Source organism: Alligator sinensis, unplaced genomic scaffold (assembly GCF_000455745.1).
Source record: "Alligator sinensis unplaced genomic scaffold, ASM45574v1 scaffold276_1, whole genome shotgun sequence".
NCBI classification, from domain to species: Eukaryota; Metazoa; Chordata; order Crocodylia; family Alligatoridae; genus Alligator; species Alligator sinensis.
The window spans coordinates 863,514-883,687 of NW_005842432.1; the positions used below are offsets into that span (position 1 = coordinate 863,514).

General features: G+C 40.4%; 1 protein-coding gene across 5 annotated transcripts in view; it reads left to right on the forward strand.

The window, feature by feature from the left end:
• PTPRE (protein tyrosine phosphatase, receptor type E) overlaps positions 1–20,174 on the forward strand; it is a 234,036-nt gene that overhangs the window by 199,972 nt on the left and 13,890 nt on the right. For all 5 annotated transcript variants that reach the window (XM_025211836.1, XM_025211839.1, XM_025211837.1 and 2 more), the window contains 6 exons: positions 2,209–2,344; positions 2,753–2,902; positions 4,742–4,835; positions 9,069–9,145; positions 13,051–13,185; positions 15,760–15,885. In XM_025211836.1, coding sequence (XP_025067621.1) covers positions 2,209–2,344; positions 2,753–2,902; positions 4,742–4,835; positions 9,069–9,145; positions 13,051–13,185; positions 15,760–15,885 — 718 coding nt within the window. The remainder of the gene's footprint in view (positions 1–2,208; positions 2,345–2,752; positions 2,903–4,741; positions 4,836–9,068; positions 9,146–13,050; positions 13,186–15,759; positions 15,886–20,174) is intronic.

The following is a 20,174-nucleotide window of genomic DNA, read 5'->3' on the forward strand; positions in this document are numbered from 1 at the left end:
CGGGTCCAGCTCTCTGCGGCTGGCACGCTGCCTGCCCTGCATGGCAGGCTGCATGCTTCAGCACCAGAGCGAGGGCCAACCATAGAGACACTCTAGCTGCTACTAGAGTGTCTCTGTGGAGGACCCAGTCTCTGGTTGCCTCAGGCCATGGTCTGGGACCATGCCCTGTCCTGCTTTTTTTCACTCCATTTTTTTTGCCCCTTGGATATCCAGGGGTCTAATTCTGCCCCGTGCTGCAAGTTGGCAGGCTGCATGCTTCAGCACCAGAGCGAGGGCCAACCATAGAGACACTCTAGCTGCTACTAGAGTGTCTCTGTGGAGGACCCAGTCTCTGGTTGCCTCAGGCCATGGTCTGGGACCATGCCCTGTCCTGCTTTTTTTCACTCCATTTTTTTTGCCCCTTGGATATCCAGGGGTCTAATTCTGCCCCGTGCTGCAAGTTTGCAGCATGAGGAACATTTTCTCATTCCTGAATGTGCCTCTTGCAGTGTCTCAAAGGAGTTTGAGATGCTGCAAGAGGCACATGTGGGATTGTCTGCATGTGCCCGTACAGTCTGCAGTGGGGAGAGAAATCAGGAGGGAAGGGAGGGGGGAGAGTAAAGGCTGATAGTGGTGCAAGGGTGGACAGTGGTAAGCGAGGATGAGAAAATTGTGTTGTTAGATGATGTAAAGAGAGAAAACTATCTAGTAAAATCTGAAATCAAGAAAATAGGAGACTGAGAAGATGAGTGAGTGCAGTGAAGGAGTTTGAGTACTTACAGAAAGAAGCGAGAAGCAGGGACAATGCACTGAGTTATAAACGTGGCAACTGATGCTGCTTAGGAGGGCAGCAAATCGGAAATAGTGAAAAAGGTGAGAGAAGATTTGTGGGAGGAGAAGGGAGAGAAAGGAAAAAGAAATAATGATGGGGGGATAGGAGAGAGGAGCAATTTGAAGCCAACGGAAGAGAGCCTGACCAAATAGATTATTGACTTCTATGCGCAAAGCATTTTAGGTCTGAGGGAGGTTGTGGACACTGATCACTCTTAGAGGGCCAACAAGTTTTATGGTGTTTTGTTGTCAGAGAGCTGTGCTGGGTTTAGTTTGCCCATTTCAGTATTCCTACAAGTGGAATTTGTTAGACTATTGGTAGGTGATTTCTTCCACTTAACTTTTCTGACCATGCTGAGGATTTCAGTGTTTTTAAGAATTGAATGCAGCATAATTTTCCATTCAGACAAAAAGGGACACTGTGTATCTAGTTATAAATAGATGAAGAATGTGCATTTGCACACACATTTTATATAATAAATTATTTTTACAGATTCATAATAGATTTACAAAATAAGGAACTATTTATTTGAAAACTTGGTGCCACTGTCATGTTTTAAAATAAACAGAAAGAAGAAATGACAACTTCTTGTTCTATACACATAGTAAAGTGAAAAGTAAACAGAAAATGATGGTGATGATTATATTTTCTCTAGTCTGTATTTTTTTTGGAGAAAATTATCATTGCTTATGATGCTGGAACTTGATTTCTTAGAGTGTATATTTCTCACAAAAGACTAAAATATTATATTATAATAGCTGCTGGGTAAAATTGACTAACATTGTTACAGAAATGTTAATGTCTAACACAGGATGCCATGCCCTTTTCCTCTAAAAGGAAGAGCTGAAAGACGTTTGTGATTTGGTATGATTTGTAATAATCTTGCTCCCTCTGGTGGCTATTTGAGAGCATGTGATAATATTTTAGAACAGACATGCTAAAAACTTTAGCATCTAATAGTGCTTAGCATTTGGAAAAGAAGGTGCAACAAAAATTTTTGTTACCAAAGTAACAGTAAAAAAGAGATTTAAGGATCATTTTTTAAAATGTGCTTTTACCCGATATCCTTAGCTTGTCAAAAACACAATCACAATTTTTAACTTTTAAAAATTAACCCTTTTAACTGGCTCTAAACTCGTAACAGAGGGAGGAAATTTATTCAAAAAAATCTCCAAGATTCCCTTACTTTTTTTTTAACCAAAAAACCAATTGCAGATTCATTTGTAGAAACTCTTTTAATTAATGCTACCATTTAAAATGAGAAACAGATTTTTATGATGCTTAACATCAGTTTGGGTGTTTCAGTTTAATATGAGCAAAATATGGATTATCTATGAGTTTACCTTAGTAGTTTCTCTTAGCTTTATAACTCAATAGTGTCTCTTTTCTTTTTGAAGTGCTGGTGTAGGTCGAACAGGCACATTTATTGTGATAGATGCCATAATAGATATGATGCATTCTGAACAGAGAGTTGATGTTTTTGAGTTTGTCGCAAGAATCCGTAATCAGCGCCCACAAATGGTTCAAACTGAGGTAAATAAAAATTAAATTTTATGTTAGTTTGTTAATTTTTCATACTTAACACTGGCAATGCATTGATGTTTTCCAAACAGTGGTATGTATCCCAAAACTTTCATGCCTCCCTACACAGCCTGAGCAAAGCTGAACAAGAGATTAATAAGGTGAATGATAACTTTCAGAGTTCTATGAAAGAACTCTGAGACTGCTTATGTGGTCTTCCCGTTTGTACCCCATGATGTTCACAGCGTAATAGAAATAAATCCCCTGTTATGGCCAAGGCTTATTCCATTAACTTGTGCAGTGGCCCAACAAGATGGGAAATCATGAATTGATCATATAAAATAAATGGATGTGCTATATCTTTTTTAATTATATTTAAGTATTTCAAAATACATTGCGCTTGTTGCTTATTCATTACAGATGCAGTATTCATTCATATATCAGGCATTGTTGGAATACTACCTCTACGGTGACACAGAACTAGATGTGTCCTCCTTAGAAAAGCACCTACAAACATCACACAGTACAACTCCTAATCTTGGACAAATGGGGCTAGAAGAAGAATTTAAAGTAAGTAAAATAAAAAATAACTTGCCAAAATTTTAGGTGTTGGGCCAACAAGACCTGTTCATATATAGAAGAAATGTAGCATTTTTTTAAAGCTGTCAGAACTAAACAGCTCAACCTTTTTTTTTTTTTTTTATTTCGAGTTATGGGAAAGATAAGGAACATTTTCCATTCATAGAATTTGTATGGTCAGAAAACAATATTGTGGAACCCTCTCTGAGGTTCTGCTCCTAAAAGTGATGGTCCAAAAATGACAGCACAGTATTCTACTAACCAAATCCATGTAGGTCCTGAGTAATGTTTTCTTACAAAAATATATTTTTTCGATGTATACTCTTGTTAATGTTGCAGAAACTGGGGAATGGAGCCAGATTGCATTTCCTTTTACTGACTTATTGACAGCATTTGATTGAAGAACTCTTGTACTTGCTGAAGTTGCTCATGTGGAGGAGAACCCAAATTGACTTTTAGGTCTCTTGATCAATTTGCTGAGCTGTTTGAAGGGAAACAAAAATAAACATCTTTTAGTGTCACTGAGAGAGCATAAATGGATAATGCCATCCATACTATTTCAACACTTTTTAGAAAAAATTATAATCACATCTAAGAGTTCTGTAGAAAACTTTATAGAATGACTAGCCTTATAACATATGTGTAAGTGTCTTTATATCCCCTTATTTTGTGTATCAGATTAAAGCATAAACATGACATGGAACTTTAATTGGATCAATAGCACATGTTCCCATATGGGATTCCAATAGTTAGTCATTTGATTATCTTGTTCCAGTGGCCATGGCCAACAGGGAAACTTGTCCTAGCAGTCTAGCCTCAAGTTAAATGCTGAAAAGAGGATTTCATCACTATCTGTGACAAGAAAGATGCAAGTGAACAAACAGAGCACTTTGATTTGCTTCACAATTCCTGCTACTGTTTTTTACTTTCTGATATGGCTGACATGATTTTTTTGACCCAGCTGCTTTCCATACAAGCACAAAACATAGTTTAGTTTGGAGGTCATCTGAATTACAAACATGTAGCATAATCAAAGTACCATTTGGCTTCGTTGTGCAAAGGAGAACTGTGTTTAACCAGTTTCAGAGACGGCATGAAGTTGCTATCAAGTAGACAACATCCCAGAAAGAGTTTTTTCCACACAGCAGACATTCTTTCACTTTTAAATTCAAAACTTATTTCTTAAATTAAACTTAAAACAACTATTTATTATAATACAATTAAAACACTATATTTTAAAATGAGGTTGGTTTTTCAAATCATTCCTGAAACTTATTTCTTCCAAGAGACCTGTCAAAGATCTTGCCCACTTACTAACTTTCAAAGCATTTATTCTTTATTGAAAGAACAAGTGCTGAAGTTTCAGAAGAAAATAGTTTATTTTTGTACAGAATGTTATTCAGTCCTTGTATTAAACTCAGTCCTGACTATGCAGCTGTGATCTGCATATTTTTAGTAGCAATCCTACATGAGCAGAAATAGTTTATTTCCTTGTGCACTTCCTTGGTCTCTCTTGCTTTGATGGTATGTAAATGAAAAAATACAAGATCCTTGGGCCAGAAACCACATGTCTATGCCTTAGCAAAATGGTGAGCACTTGGTGAATAGTTAATGGGGTCTTGCTTTTTTTGCTGGCCAGCGTAAAAAGTTTCTGTGAGGTTTCTGTGTGCAGCGCTCAGCCTCTGACATAACCACTAGCCCCCAGTCTAAGGGAGAAGTGAGGTTAGTAGGCTCCAAATAGAGACTTGTCCTTTGTAGAGTATAAGAAACAGTTAGCACTGAAGGTCAAATTTAAAAAATGGGTCTAATGCATACATTTATTCATTGCAGAAATTAACAAATGTTCGGATAATGAAAGAAAACATGAGAACTGGCAATCTGCCAGCAAATATGAAGAAAGCCAGGGTCATCCAGATAATTCCATGTAAGATGTTGTATTTTCTACATTATTATAAGTATATCTGCTTAACATTTTAAGTGCCATGTCAATATTATTGTACTATTAAATGATGTTTGAAATGTGTAAGCATCGTTAATTACATATGTTGTTAGCAGGTTACCTTACAAAAGAATATGACATTGTTGTTTTGAGCTAAACAGTAGGTGGCACTCTTAAGACTGAAATTTGAACAAACTAATTTGCAGCTTTCAAAAAGAAAAAACTTTTTAGTTACTTTCTTTTCCTACAAATGTTTGTAAATATGCAAAATAGAAAGATATATCAAGAAATAAATCTTATTAAGAGGAAAGAAGTTTGAACTCCATCACCTAAGCTATTTATCCTATGGTACTATTGAGAAGCATTCTTTTTTTCTTTCTAAAGCTTTATTTGTTGAGGTTTTCAGTTAGCCTTCCTTCCTCCTTGTTACCTGTTGCTTTACAAGTATTTATATTTATAAACAGTTAATATTACTGAGCGCTTCAGAATTTCAGTAACATCTCAAGGTGACACATAATGTGTCCATTTTCCTTTGAGTGATGGGCACACCTCACTGTCATGGGTATGCATCGTTCTTCAGAACACCATCAGAGATATTTTGTTTTAGTGGAATATGAATGGCACACCATGGCCCTGTCTTTCCCTGTGGCAAGAGATGGTGCCCCTCAGTTCTGGTCAAACTCCTTGTCCAGAGAAAGAGAGTGCTTTTGTTGGTTCATGTTATTATGGCCTATAATCCTATTTGATTTTTTTCTTTCAAAGTGCTTCAATTACTTGATATTATTTCTATTATCTTCTTTTACTCTTTTTTTGAAAGAAGGGGATTGTTTCTTAGCAGTTTGGAGGCGTCGTTTTGTTTTGCTGAGGTTGTGTCCTCCCCCTCCCCCCCCATTTTAATGTGTATTGTTTCATGTGAAACTACCATATTGACTGCTGCCTCCTTCTCATTGACTCCCTTGATTTTTTTGATTTTTATTTTTTCCCCCCCCCGCCACCCCCTTCTTATCCGGTGGAAAGTTTAGGAGCTATTTTTCTCTTTCTGGTTTTCAAATTTCCTTGTTTTGTGGTTTCTCCCCACTCACAGTACTTCAGCCTGTGCCCAGTGGTGCATCCAAAGGTGCTTTGTCCTCTCAAAGAATCCCATGTTCCTGGGGAATGCTCCATATGCAGATCTCTTCATTCCGAACTCATAAAGGCTGTGATGCATTTCATGGGTAGATCCATGGAATCTGCAGACTGGCTCTGAGACTGAATTCCTAGGAAGGTCCCCTGTCCAGGGCTCTTTGAGAGAGCCTGGCTCACAATGTCCTTGTCCATCTGAGTTGCACATTTCAGGTCCCCTTAAGGATACTGTCGAAGCTCACAAAGGTTCCAGCATTGATGGTCCAGTAACATTGTCCTTTGTTGGCCTAGGCCTTCCAGATTTCTTTGGAGATGGTCACTGAGCCTTAGCATATATTAATTAACATTTTACAACAAAAGTGGATCTACACATCAATGACAATGGGTCTACAAGGGAATCTTGGAGATGCTTGGTAACTTGGCTTTGAAGAGCCAGAAGTGTGGGCAGGAAGAAACCAAGGGTGCCTGTAGACACGCTGCAAGGCTGCTCCCATGCCCTGTAATTACAGTGTATCGGAGCAGACTGAATTGACTCTGCTGGAGCGTGGTAATTATTGTGTTCCAGCCACCCTCTGCATCTCATGTATCAGAGTCCCTGAACTTCAAACTGGTGGTGGGGGTGCTTTAATTAAACCTCATCAAACAAGCTTTAGTTCAAGCACTCCTACCACTATTTTGAAGCACGGGGACACTGATGCACAAGACACCGAGGCACTTTAATTAGGGCGGTTCAGAGAGTCACTCTAATTAAAGCACCATCCCACCTCTACCCCCAGAGCACATGTAAAAGTGCCAAGTTTCTCCAAAGAGACTTCTGTTCAACCTATACCCTTCACTAAGTGTCCATGCTGCTGGTGAAAAGTCAAAACCATTTGGATCAACTCCAGAAGGAAAGGAGTGGAAATGGTAGTTGTTTTCAGACCCTCCTCCTGCCTTACAGATTTGGGGATTTTCTAAGGAGGCACAAAATACTGTGGAGAACCTTCTCCTTGAAAATTCAGAATTGTTTAGAATGGGCATTGATGCAGCACTGCACACTAGGGGTGTGCGAAATGGGCCGTATTCAATTCAGATTCAGCCCGAATTGGGGACAGTGATTCGATCGTTTGATTCAGATCACTGTCCCTGATTCGATCCAGCCAAATCTGAAGATTCGATCAGTGATTCAGACATAGACACAGCTTTAAAAGTTTTTTCTACATACCTTGAGGTAGTAGGCATGGCTCGTGATCGCTGCGATGCTGGGACGCATAAAACATCCCACAGGAGTGTGGGAGGGGGCCTCCACATGCTCGGCAGTGAACCTGGAAGTGGTTCCAGTCTACTTCCGAGTCTGCTGGGGAGCACGCAGGCCCCGACCCCCGCAGCCCTCCCTGGCTTGGCGATTGGCCACTGGGGAACCCCAGGTGCCCTCCCTAGACCCAGGAGGCACTAGTCACTGAGCTGGGAGGGCATTGGGGGGGCCCCCCTGCACGTTCCTTGGTGAACCCTGAAGTGGACCGGAAGTGCTTCTCATCTGGCTTCTGGTCCATTACTGTGTCTGCTGCCGAGTGTGCTGGGGAGCCCCCACGCTTCTGTGGAATGCTCCATGCGCCCCAGTATCGCAGCACTCGCGAGACGCCTGCTACCTAGAGATATGTAGAAAAAACATTTAAAGCTGTCTCTATGTCCAAATCTCCGAATCTTTCTAAATCAATTCAAAGGGTTCCGATTTGATTGAAAGATTAAAGGATCCTCTGATTTGATTTGGCTTCAGAGATTTGGCCACCGAATTGGGCCCAATCGAATCATGGACTGAACCTTCGCACAGCCCTACTGCACACCCTTAAAGGCCTCTTTATGCTGCTGTTCAGTTAATTCACGGTTCTTAAAAGGAAACTAAAGTACCTGCTATGTTCTGTATATACTCAGCATCCCCTCTGTATTCCTCCATTTGCTATGCTGACCAATTGACTTTCTAAACTAGACAGAAAGCAGCATAGTTTCCATAAACAGATACAGTATTTTGCTGCTTTATTTACCTCACTCCATTTTTCAGGCAGGAAACAAACCTTTGATGGTTCAGCTGAGATGCTTATGATCCCTTTTGGTGTCTCTTTGTTCTTCTACCTTAAATAACTACCTGACTTTCTAGTATGCCTCAGTCCCAATTACATCATACCACTGGGTTTTAGACACCATTGAAGTAGGATATACCATACAATGCAATTTGCTTTTCACTCCAAATCCGACTTTTCAGGAATGTATTTCACAAGATTTTGCTACACCAGAAAGTACTCTCCTTGTTAACACTGAGAGCAGCTGAAAGAGTCACTCAGTAGCTCAGAGACAGGAGTTCTAGACTGGTTAATTTTTAGTTCTAAAGAGGATGGGACCTCATTCTGCAATTAGGAAAGTTCAGTACCATTGTTTGCATTTGCAGTTTCCAGTTCAAGATGGTCATGTTGAAGGAGGATAGGATGTAGATGTGTGTATGGATATCACATATCAGTAACTGGAGTTCTCCAATAAGTAAATTCTTTCTCCGTGAAGTCATTGTCCATATGCAGATCCTCACTGTGGGTGATTCCAGAGCAAAAGGCTTGTGTGCTTGAGATGTGTACCTACAGTGTAGATGTGCACGTGGAAAACACATCTTGAACTCCAGTGATTGTTAAGTAATGTCTCTTTCTGCAAGAATTAGTAATTATTTGTATGTTTTGCTATTTTAATTAAGTGTAAAATAATGTTCATACTCATTAAAGGGTTAATGAAACATTTCAGCAGTGGAGTTTATTAAATATGAATCCTTCAATTTTGCATGTGAAAAGTATAGTTTTCTGAGAAGACTGTCTAAACAACAAATGGTGATACTGAATGCTCAGTTTTTGCAGTCATCAGGCATTAAAACATGGATCCAGGTCCTGAAGGCTCTTATTGATGTGAATAGCTCCATTGATTTCCAAGATCAAGCACTTGTTATGTCACTCTTTTTTTTTGGCTTTCAAACAAGGATTTCTTTTTTTTCTTCTTCTTTTTTTGTTACATCTATGAAAGTACAATGAAACAATCAATCCGCAAAAAAAAAACCATGGTGTGGATGTTTTTGTTTTTCAGATGACTTTAACAGAGTGATTCTTTCAATGAAAAGAGGTCAAGAGTATACAGACTATATCAATGCTTCCTTCATAGATGTAAGTACAGATTTCTATATGTTTAAATTCATTGTTACTTTTTGCTACAGACTGTTTTAATGGGTACAATCAGCATTATTTAGGATCCACATTTAGGTAGGGTTTGTTTTAAAAAACAACAACAAAGCTTGTTAAAAAGCAGGTAGGGATAGAAACATTTTCTTGGTGTTTTCAGTTTCAGTAAAATAGTTTTTGTGATGTTAGCATTCTCTTGTGCTAGGAATTCAAACATTATAGCATATTGGGAGTGGCTACCAACTAAACTAGGAAAGAGATTAACAACAAGAGGGACGCTCATCTAACCTTTATGTTCTTATCTAAACTAGATGTGGTTAAAAAAGTAACAAACTGATTGAACTTGATTGGCAAGGTTCTTTGAATAGTTGTAATATATTTTATTAGACCAACTGAGTGTTGGTCTAATAAAAGATCACTCAGTTGGTTTAATAAAAGAGATCACTCAAAGAACCTTGGCTGCCTATGTCCTTAGACACGGCTACAGCCAAAAACCCTTGAACTTGATTGGCATTCAAAAGGATGGGGAGGATGGGTTGAGAAGATAAGGCACTAGACTGATACTTGGGAGACCTGCTTTAATGTTCTAAAACAAGTTAGTGGCAAAGCCAGGAATTAATCAACTCACTCTCTTCTCCCCCCCCCATCTTTAAAATGGGGGATAATATTTTTGTGCCTTAGAGGGGTTTTGTGAAAATAAAATCCACTAACAATTGTGAGCTTCTATACCACAGTTATGAAGACTAAGATATAGATAAACTGAATTACTGTTAGCACAACCTAGTAGCTTCAGTATTATTAATGTTGTCTGACATATTTTTTAAGGTTCTTTTTCATTTGCTAATCATTTTGACATACTTTAACCATGGGAAAAACTTCATCTTGGACATGCATACAAAGTGGGGGTGGGGGGCAGGTGGCTCTTGTGGCTCTTACCTGCCTTTGCTCTCAAGCAGCAGTTGCTACATCTACAGCTTCTACTATAGCAGCATGGACTTAGGCTGCTGCAGCAGCTAATTGCTGCGCACTGGTGCAATAGCCTGATGATGTGCATGCTCCAGGGCCTGCTCCTGGTGCCTTTTCACTCCTTTTCCCCCATCAGATACACTTCTGGGCACAGGGCTTTGCTTCCCACAGCAAAGCCTCTCATGGGGTAGGGCTGCCATTCTACCTGCCTTGCTCATCCCCCACCTCCATGGATAAACTGTGGGGTATGGGGCTGTTCTTGCCAGCACTGATGACTGGGCTGTGCCTGGCAGGTAAAAGACTCCTATGGAGAGGAGGCCAGCCCCTTCTAAGTTGGCACCTAGGGCTGGTGCCCTGCTTGCTCCCTCTAATTACACTACTGGGCCCCAATGTTTTGTCCAGGCACAGGAGCACATAAGAATTTTGTGCTACAAATGCAATGTGGGAGTCTAGAATTAAAGACTCCCATGATTTTAAATTGCTTTGGTAATGAGCAGACAATTAAATGAACTGCCTTAGGGTCCAGCGTTTCCTTGGCTTTACACCAGTTAAGTTCATTGACTTCAGCAAAACCATCCCTATCTAATATTGGTGTAATCAAAATCAGAATTTTTCCTGGGGACTTTGCCATTTTCTCCAAATGCTTCCCCCTGTCTTGCTTCCATATGTGCTGTCTGTGTTCAGCACTGAAATTTCAGGCTAGCTTTGTTCTTTCACTAAAATTGGACTCAAGTACCTGACTTTAGACACCTTGATTTCCATGTTGACCATGGAGTTAATTGTCACTGGTATATTATTGGCACTGTTGCCCATATTCAGCTTTGCATAAACAGATGTGATAGAATAGGCCTGGCAACTGGTAATTGTGTGTGAACAAGTAAGTTTTCAAGTAATGAAACAGTGTGTTTCAACTTGCCAGCTTAAATAGACTTCACACTGAAATTTTGTAATATTCCTTCCTGACTATAGTGTCTGCCTTCTTTTACTACTTTTTCAATGTATTCATTGCTCATGAAACAGCCTCTTCTACTTTGGCATTCTGACAGGGGATTATAGCACTTTGCAGACTCACTCTGCCTTCCAGCTAAGTTGAACATTATATTAAAACTCTAATGCAGCAGAAGCACTTGAAAGGTTTGAAACACTTTGGTCAATTTTCTTCAATTGCATTCTAAGTGAATTAAATGCCCTTGAAAGGTATCTTGCAGCCCAAGAGACTGGTACTCCATTCGTAACCACATTGAGTAGAGCCAGCAGCAAATATTTTCACACCTTGCAACTCAAATGCAAGAGTCCATGTCTGCTCTGCTAATGTGCACCACCGCTAACTTGTTAGAGACCACTGCTAACTAGGCACCCACCCCTCATGGCAAGTAGGATTGAGTGTCTGACTATTTTATCCTCAGTCTTTCTGTTTCTCCCAGTATTTTCTTCTAAAGGTGTATTCTTAAATGAGCACTGTACACTGAACAAAGTCAAGCTTTGGAAGAAATAGTTCATTTAAAGAGCAGGTCTGTGCAGTCATGGCGGTCATTTAAATTTGCCTCCGCTGCTTTCATAGTTTCCTGTTAGCTAGGGTCAGGAGGGACCTGAACAGATCATCTAGCCTGACCCCCTGCCACAGGCAGGATTGAATGCTGGGTTCACAAGACCCCAGACAGGTGATCATCTAACCTCTTTTTTAATTTACCCAAGGTAGGGGCAAAGACCACTTCCCTGGGAAGTTGGTTCCAGATTCTGGCCACCCTAACTGTAAAATATTGCCTCCTGATCTCTAACCTAAACCTATTCTCCATCAGCTTATTACCGTTGTTCTTCATCACCCCAGGTGGTGCTGGGGAGAATAGGGATCTGCCTATTTGCTGATAATCTCCCCTGATGAGTTTGTAGGCAGCTACCAAGTTCCCCCTTAGCCTCCTCTTGCTGAGGCTGAACAGGTTCAGGTCCCTCAGTCTCTCCTTGTAGGGCCTGTCCTGCTGCCCTCTCACCAAGTGGGTGGCCGTCCTCTGAACTCTCTCCAGGCTGGCCACAGCCTTTTTAAAGTGTGGCACCCAGAACTGGACGCAGTACTCCAACTGCGGTCTGACCAAAGTCGCATAGAGGGGGAGTGTCACCTCTCTGGACAGGCTTGGGATGCATCTTTGGATGCATGATAAGGTATGGCTGGCCTTGCTGGCTGTGCTCTGGCTTTCTTTGTCAAACATTAACTCTCACTTAAATAAAAGCAAAAAAGTGTTAAAGATGATGTTTTATGATAGGAGTATATATGGGAGATTAGAGTTGAAATGAATTTTTATTCATTATTTATGTAACTTAGGTGATAGTTACCCTCTAAAGTCACCATGAGTACTATGTACAATAAAGTTAAACAGTAATTCTACCCAGGGATACTACCCACCTGTTAAGATGTTGCTTAACAGACATAACTGAGTCTGTAAATTATTTTATGCTGCTAACAATATTTCCTTGCTAAGGAAGAAAAGCCATTTCATTCCCAGTAAACTTCTGCCATCATTCTTACAGTATGGTCTAAGTGATTTAAACTAAACCTATTTTGTCAAAGTTATGTATAATTGTCAGGAAAGATTTTAAGGCATTTTAAATTTTGTCATTCTATAATCATAGCTTAAAACCCAATTTTAAATTTTCTGCTTTATATGGATCATGAAAAAATATCCAAAATGTCAGTTATTATCAATAATACATTGCATTTTTATAACTTTAATTTGATGTGCTTAAGGCAATTCATAAATGTTATTTGGATTTCTGATGCTAGAAATGACTGCCATTTGTAAAAGGCTACTTAGCAGTTATTTGGAAGCCCCTTTGAAAATCTAACAACTGTATAGGGTTACCTGAAAATAGTAATAATAATAAAAACATAGCTCATGATATGATAGAACTATCTGTGTCTTTCTCTGTAGGGTTACCGCCAGAAGGATTATTTTATTGCAACCCAAGGACCACTTCCTCATACAGTGGAAGACTTCTGGAGAATGGTGTGGGAATGGAAATGTCACACGATTGTTATGCTTACAGAAGTTCAAGAAAGGGAGCAAGTATGATTCACTACTGTAAAGTTTCTACTTTATAAAACATTTTTTTCAGTTAATATTTGTACAGTTTATTCAGGATTCGATAAGTATACAGCCTATATGAGGAAGTAATACTTTCTATTATAAAAAAGAAAAATTCTTGGTGCCTCAAACAAATTCTTGTTTGAGGCACTGCCACTCTCAGCAGTAGACCTTAAAAATAAGAAGTGTTTTTACTTTGTCTCATAAAATTTCTGTCAGGTTTAGCCAAGACATATGCTTTTGAAAAATACCTTTCCTCTCCTGTTGCTTAAAATGTCAGCACAATTTCAGCAACATGCTGAAAGTGGATATCAATAAGTGGATTTAAATTTAAGGCTGGACCCACACCACTGTCAAAACAGCAGCAAATGTTAGTGGAACCCCCTGTAGCAGACATACAGCTACCAGCTGACAGCTGTTCCAGATCAGGTGGAGGGCCAGTCCAGGTTTCCTTGAGCACAAATATAGTCTTATTTTTCCAGCAAATGGCCCCTGTTGGACCCATGTACTCATTCCTCTTGGAAACCAGAGCCACAGCAGTTTCCCTACCTCTGGTGGGCAGGAAGAGCTGGGGAACTTCAATAGGCTTCACCCAGCAATCCCCAGTTGGCCCATTGCACTCTTCTTTTACTAGCAAGTAAAGTAACTCTAGTAACTCAAGAGATGTTGCAGCGGTGAGAAGAATTCTGGGCTCAAACCCTACCTGGCGGATTGCTTGTTACTACTGCAGATAACATTCATGGTTATTGTTTAATTTTTTTTGTAAACAGGATTCTTCATTATAAATAAAATAACATTATTAAAGTTTCACCAGCAAGTGTTAAAAGTTAGGAAACCCAAGTGTTAAGACAGGCCAGAAAATGTTAATTTGGTCTCCTTGCATATGTATGTTATAAAACTGCTTTTTACTGTATGACTACACACTATGTACTCAATAGGAGCTCTTCCTTATGTGGGATGAAATTATTCAGGAAATGAAAAAAGACTGGATAGTGAATGAGGCTGCTTGTAAACTCCCTGCTTTTGGGCTGGAAAAATTGAAATGTCTGTAGAAAATAAAACAGATCTATGAGGAGAAAAGTTGCTCTTGTAGATAAGGCAGGCAAATGCCATAGAAAAGAATTTGATTCTACCTGTGTCTCTGCCATTGTCATCTTATGTAACAGTATTAATATTATAGGAATGACTGCTCCAGAAAAGACTGAAGAAATTAATAATTATGTATTCATTGTAGAGGTGGTCCGGGTGATCCATTGAAAGGTGCAATGCTGAGCTAGTCATTTAAACAGGAATTTTGGCAGTCAGCCACTAATTGTACTTTCTTTACTTTTTGGATGACCAATTGGAGGTACCTGAGGCCTAATTTGCAAATGATGAGCACTTGTAATTACAGATGGAGCCACTAAGAAATGTGAATGCTCAGTACCTTTTGCAGTAAAGCAGTGTTGCATGGACAAATAAGCACTCCGTTACAAACCAGGAAGTAGTCCTGTATTTTCCACTGATTCATGTTTATAGCCTTTGGCAAGTCTCTCTGTGTATGTCTACGTAACACTACTTAAAGTAGCTTTGGAATTAGAATTCTATTGTACTAGTTCTGGGAGCCAAGAACTACCTCTGCATGGCACAACACTGTGCTGTGTAGATGTGCCATCTCAGTTGGAGCTACCATAGGTACCTCCATATGGTGCTGTAAGGATCTGGATAGTCATAGCTTCTCTCTTAGTTTCCCCATCTTCAAACTAGGGTGAATAATACTCAATTATCTGCCAGGAAGATAATCATTAATTGGGGCCTGAGCCAGGAGTAAGGAACACATACATACTATATATTGATGACTCCCCCAGAAAAGACTGAGGAAAATAATTATTAGATATTCAGTGCAGGATTGTATCTGGTGATCTACTGAATAATGGGGATAAAAGAGAAATATCAAATAGCTCCCTTATTGCCTAGGTGCTAGCTATCTTGGGCACTGACCGATGCTAGGGTCCTGAAGTAAAAAAAAATACTTTTGTGAGGATGTAGTTAAAGACCGTATCGTGCATACACCCTAGGACAGAATTAAATTTGTATGGACAACCTTATTACATGTAATGTGTTGCATGATATGAAATCTGAAAACTACACAGCTGTTTTCTGTTCTTAGTCCCAGGTTTGTCTGTTTTCAGGGTTTGTGTTGCTTTTTTAAATCCCTATTTTTATTTCTACTACTGTTGCCATGTGTTCTAGTATAGCTAATAGTAGTTTGTGTTTCTCTTCCTTGGTTGTGTTTCTAGTCCCAACCCCAACATATGTTAACACCTACATTCTGTATGTTATCTTGTTTTTCAGCAGCCTGAAACATTGAATTAACATAATTCTATTCCCATAAATAGTGCCATTATGAAAAAAGCTGCTGTAAGCTAAAGACTGATTAGCGATTTCACTGCAGAACTACTGTGTAACAAGTTTAACATGCTGTGTGTGACCACCTGCGTCACAGCTGCACAACGGCTTAGGAATGAGTAGAAGAGCTTTTCATAGAACATTTACTATTCTATTTCAACTCTACAGGAAAAATGTTTTCAGTACTGGCCATCAGAGGGCTCTGTTACTCATGGAGATATAAATATAGAAATAAAAAATGACAGTCTCATAGATGCCATAAGTATAAGGGACTTCATCATCACATACAATCAGGTACTGTTCTCTTTAAATTATGCATTTTTTCTATACTTTTAACCATTTATAAATACAAAGGTTTTATTCATTTGAATTTTTTAGTCCCTATTTAAGGTAAGCCAATACAATACTGATATTATTTCTTATAAGCCCTATGATATGTGGTATTTTGGTTATCTGGCCTTTAATTAAGAGAGTTTATATAAACAGTTTATATTTAAGGATTTGAATGACTGGTTAAATGGAAGTTCTGGCCAATCCAGCATTCCCTCCCTCAATGTAGTAGTTTTATTTTGTGCTAAACCATGTGGTTCTTTTTTGTTGTTCCTTTTTGTATTAAATAGGATTGTATTAAAGTGCTGAGGATTTGCTTATAAAGTTTGGTGGTGGTAAATTAAAAGCAGGAATAGGCATTCTTCACATCTCATGTTGTAGTCCCTTTCCATGCTTTGACTTTTAACTGATATTGTAAAAGCACAAGAAACAGTTCAGGTTGTGTGCGCACAGCAACATTTTTTGCTACCAGAACCAGGCCTGCCATCTGTGCCTACCAGCAGAGGTGAGACTGGGCAGTTCTGCATCCTGGGCGGTGGCAGTAGCTGTAGCCAAACTGCCAGCAGTGGCTGGCCCAGCAGCATGGCAGCTCCTATTTTTGTGACCCCCAAGTCAGTGCCTGGAGCTGGTCCCCCTATCACTTTCCTTCCTCATTGGTGCTACTGGATACCAATGACTGCAACACGGTAATCTGAGAACATCATAGCAGCTATTGCATGGTACCTGGGAAGAAAATATAGTACCTAAACTACAGGCGTGGAGGAGAATCAGCTTTATTTGGGGCAGTATATTCAAGGATTTTCCACTGCACAGATAACTCAGAGGTATGGAAGAGAAGAGACCAGTCCACTCACAGAAGCATACACAACAGGAACTATACCAAGTGGCTCTTTCTTAAAACAGCCCACATTGGCAAGTTTGAGAACACTGGTGTCAAAAGGAGAGAGTATTTTAATGCTTTACTTTGAAGAAGAAATGATGCCATGGTGATTTAAAATAAAAAGCTGCTTTCTTAAAGCTGCCACTATTGTTACCACCAATAAGAGTAGTAATGGGAATGATTAAGAAAAATACCAAAACATTGTCAGACTAAACATTTACACCAAAGTAAAAAAAAAAAAAAAAAAAAAAAAAAAAAAAAAAAAAAAAAAAAGCAAGCACTTGATACAGGTGTAATAGAAAGAATCAGGGGTAAAACTACCAGTTTAGATTGCATCAGTTGGTCATTCATCTTTTCGCATCCATCCAAAGATAGTTTGCCAAGGTGAACAGGCTACCACTTGCTCCCCTACCATCTAGTGGTAAGTCACAATAATAGCTACCGATTGTGTGAGCTCCCTCAGGACAGCTGCTTGTGTGTGTATATTCCTGGTGCCAGTATAATCTATACTGGTATACCCAGTCAGAGACTATCTCAGAATACCTTCAACCCTTGACGTGGTGAGGAATGCCATCAAGCAGATGAACGACAAGACACATGATGCTGATGGAATCCCTGCCCAACTAATCAAGCAGTGGGGAGAAAAGGTCATATCACAGCTTCATGCCCTCATTTTAAGGATTTGGAATAATAAGGAAATACCAGATGACCTCAGGGATGCCATGATTGTGACAGTCTTCAAGAAAGGAAACAAGTCCAACTGTGGAAATTACAGTGGGATCGCCTTGCTGTCCACCACATGAAAGGATCATTGCTAGAACCCTCCTGGATCGTCTCCTTCCACTTGCTGAAGAGCTCCTCCTGGAATCTCAGTGTGGGTTTAGGGCCTCAAGAGGCACAACTCACATGATCTTCACAGTTTGCCAGCTACAGGAAAAATGCTGGGAACAACATAAACCTCTCAACATGGCTGTCTTTGACCTTACAAAACCTTTAGACGCTGTCAACTGAGAAGCACTGTGGAGATTCCTTCTAAAGTCTGAATGCCCACCAAAATTTGTCACCATTCTCTGACTGTATGTGAGTGATGGTTCTCTGTAATGGATCTGTCACAGATGCCTTTGAGGCTAAGACAGAAGTTAAGCATGGCTGTGTTATCACCCCAACACTCTTGTAGCATCACAGCAAGGAATATCGACATCTAACCAACAACAAGCTTCCAGCTGGAGTGGACCTAAACTACCAAATGAATGGTAAACTGTTTCATTTCAGCCGCCTCTAAGCCAGAACCAAGACCACCCTGACCTCAATCACAGAGCTTCGGGATGTTGATGCCATAGTCTGGGCTTACTCAGAAGTAGACCTTCAGACAATCATCACCTTCTTTACTGAGGTATGCAAGAAAATGGGATTGATGCTTAACATTCAGAAGACTCAGGTCCTCCTTCAATAAGCTCTTAATGAGCAGTCCCCAGCTCTGGTAATTCAGATTCATGGTGAGACTCTGGAGAATGTTGAGTTTTTCCTGTACTTTGGAAGCCATCTCTCATAGAAGACTGATGTTGATGAAGAAATCCAGCATTGCCTCAAATGTACATGTGCAGCCTTTGGATGCCTGAGGAAATGGATGTTTGGAGACCACAATATCAGAACAGATACCAAGCTAATGGTTTATCAAACAGTTGTGATCTCCATCTTACTGTATGGAGCTGAGACAGACAGGATACAGGAGATGCCTCAGGGCTTTGGAGAAGTACCATCAATGCTGCCTGCAGAAGATCCTTCAAATCCATTGGAAAGATGGACACATCAACATTAGCATCCTCTCGCAAGCAAATACCATGAGCATTGAGGCGATGATCATCCAACATCAACTTTGCTAGTCCAGCCACATCATCTGGATGTCCAACCACAGTCTCCTTAAGCAAGTCTTATTCTCCCAGCTCAGTCAAGGTGTATGCTTAAGAAGAGAGCAGAGAAAGCATTTAAAGTATGTCCTGAAGGCCAGCTTGGAAAAATGCAACACTGACATCAGTGCATGGGAGACTATTGCCCAGGACCACCCAAACTGGAGGAAGAGTCTGATGCAAGGAGCTCAGTACTCTGAAACCTTACAATCGTAACAGGAGATGGAAAGGTGGGAGCAGCAGAAACAGCATGTTGTGGACCGAATCAAGAATCCTGAACCACCTACCTCAAAGCACGTGCAAAGCACAGAAGCACGTGCCCGACTTGCAGCAGAGTCTATTGATCCTAGATTGACCTTGTTAGCCATCTTCAGATCCACAGATAAGACAGTCATGGAAGACCAATCATCCTTGACTGTGAGGGATTGCCAAAGAGAGAATTTATATTGGTATACAAAACTGATGTAAATTGCATTGGGATATGTGTTCAGTTGTCCATGCTCTCAATCTAATTAAAGCTTCAGAGGATGAAAATAACATCACACCATATGACAAAGCTAACCTATTTAACAATTTCTTTGCCTCCATTTTCCTGAGCAGGGACCGGGTCACCCCTGCCCCCCCAATGGGACCTCTGTAGGCCCCAGGGGAGGTGCACCCAGACCTAGGGTCAGTGAGGATCTAGTCGGGGAGCTTCTGGAGGGACTGAATGTATTTAAATCAGCTGGTCCTGACAATCTCCACACCAGAGTGCTGAGGGAATTAGCAGAGGTTGTTGCGGAACCCCTAGCATGGCTTTACGAGCACTCGTGGTGCTCTGGGGTGGTGCCAGAGGACTGGAAAAGGGACAATGTGGTTCCCATTTTCAAAAAAGGGAGGAAGGAGGACCCAGGGAACTATAGGCCAGTTAGTCTTACCTCGATCCTGGGTAAGCTTTTTGAGAGAATTATCTTAGCGCATGTCCACGAGGGGCCAGCAGGGGAGATTATGCTTAGGGGCAACCAACATGGGTTCATTAGAGGCAGGTCCTGTCAGACCAACCTGGTGGCCTTCTATGACCAGGTCACAAAATCCTTAGACGCAGGGGTAGCAGTGGACGTAGTCTTTTTGGACTTTAGGAAGGCCTTCAACATTGTCTCTCACCCCATTCTCATTAAAAAACTAGGGGACTATGGTGTTGACACCTACACAGTCAGATGGGTCACTAACTTGCTGGAGGGCCACACCCAGAGTGGTGGTGGACGGGTCATTTTCAACCTAAAGGGATGTGAGCAGTGGGGTCTCCCAGGGCTCGGTCCTCAGGCCTGCACTGTTCAACATCTTCATCAGCAACTTGGACGAGGGTGTAAAAAGCACCCTGTTCAAAGTTGCAGATGACACTAAGATGTGGGGACACTAGAAGGGAGGAATAGGCTGCACTCGGACCTAGACAGGTTACAGGGGTGGGCAGATGAGAACAGGGTGGG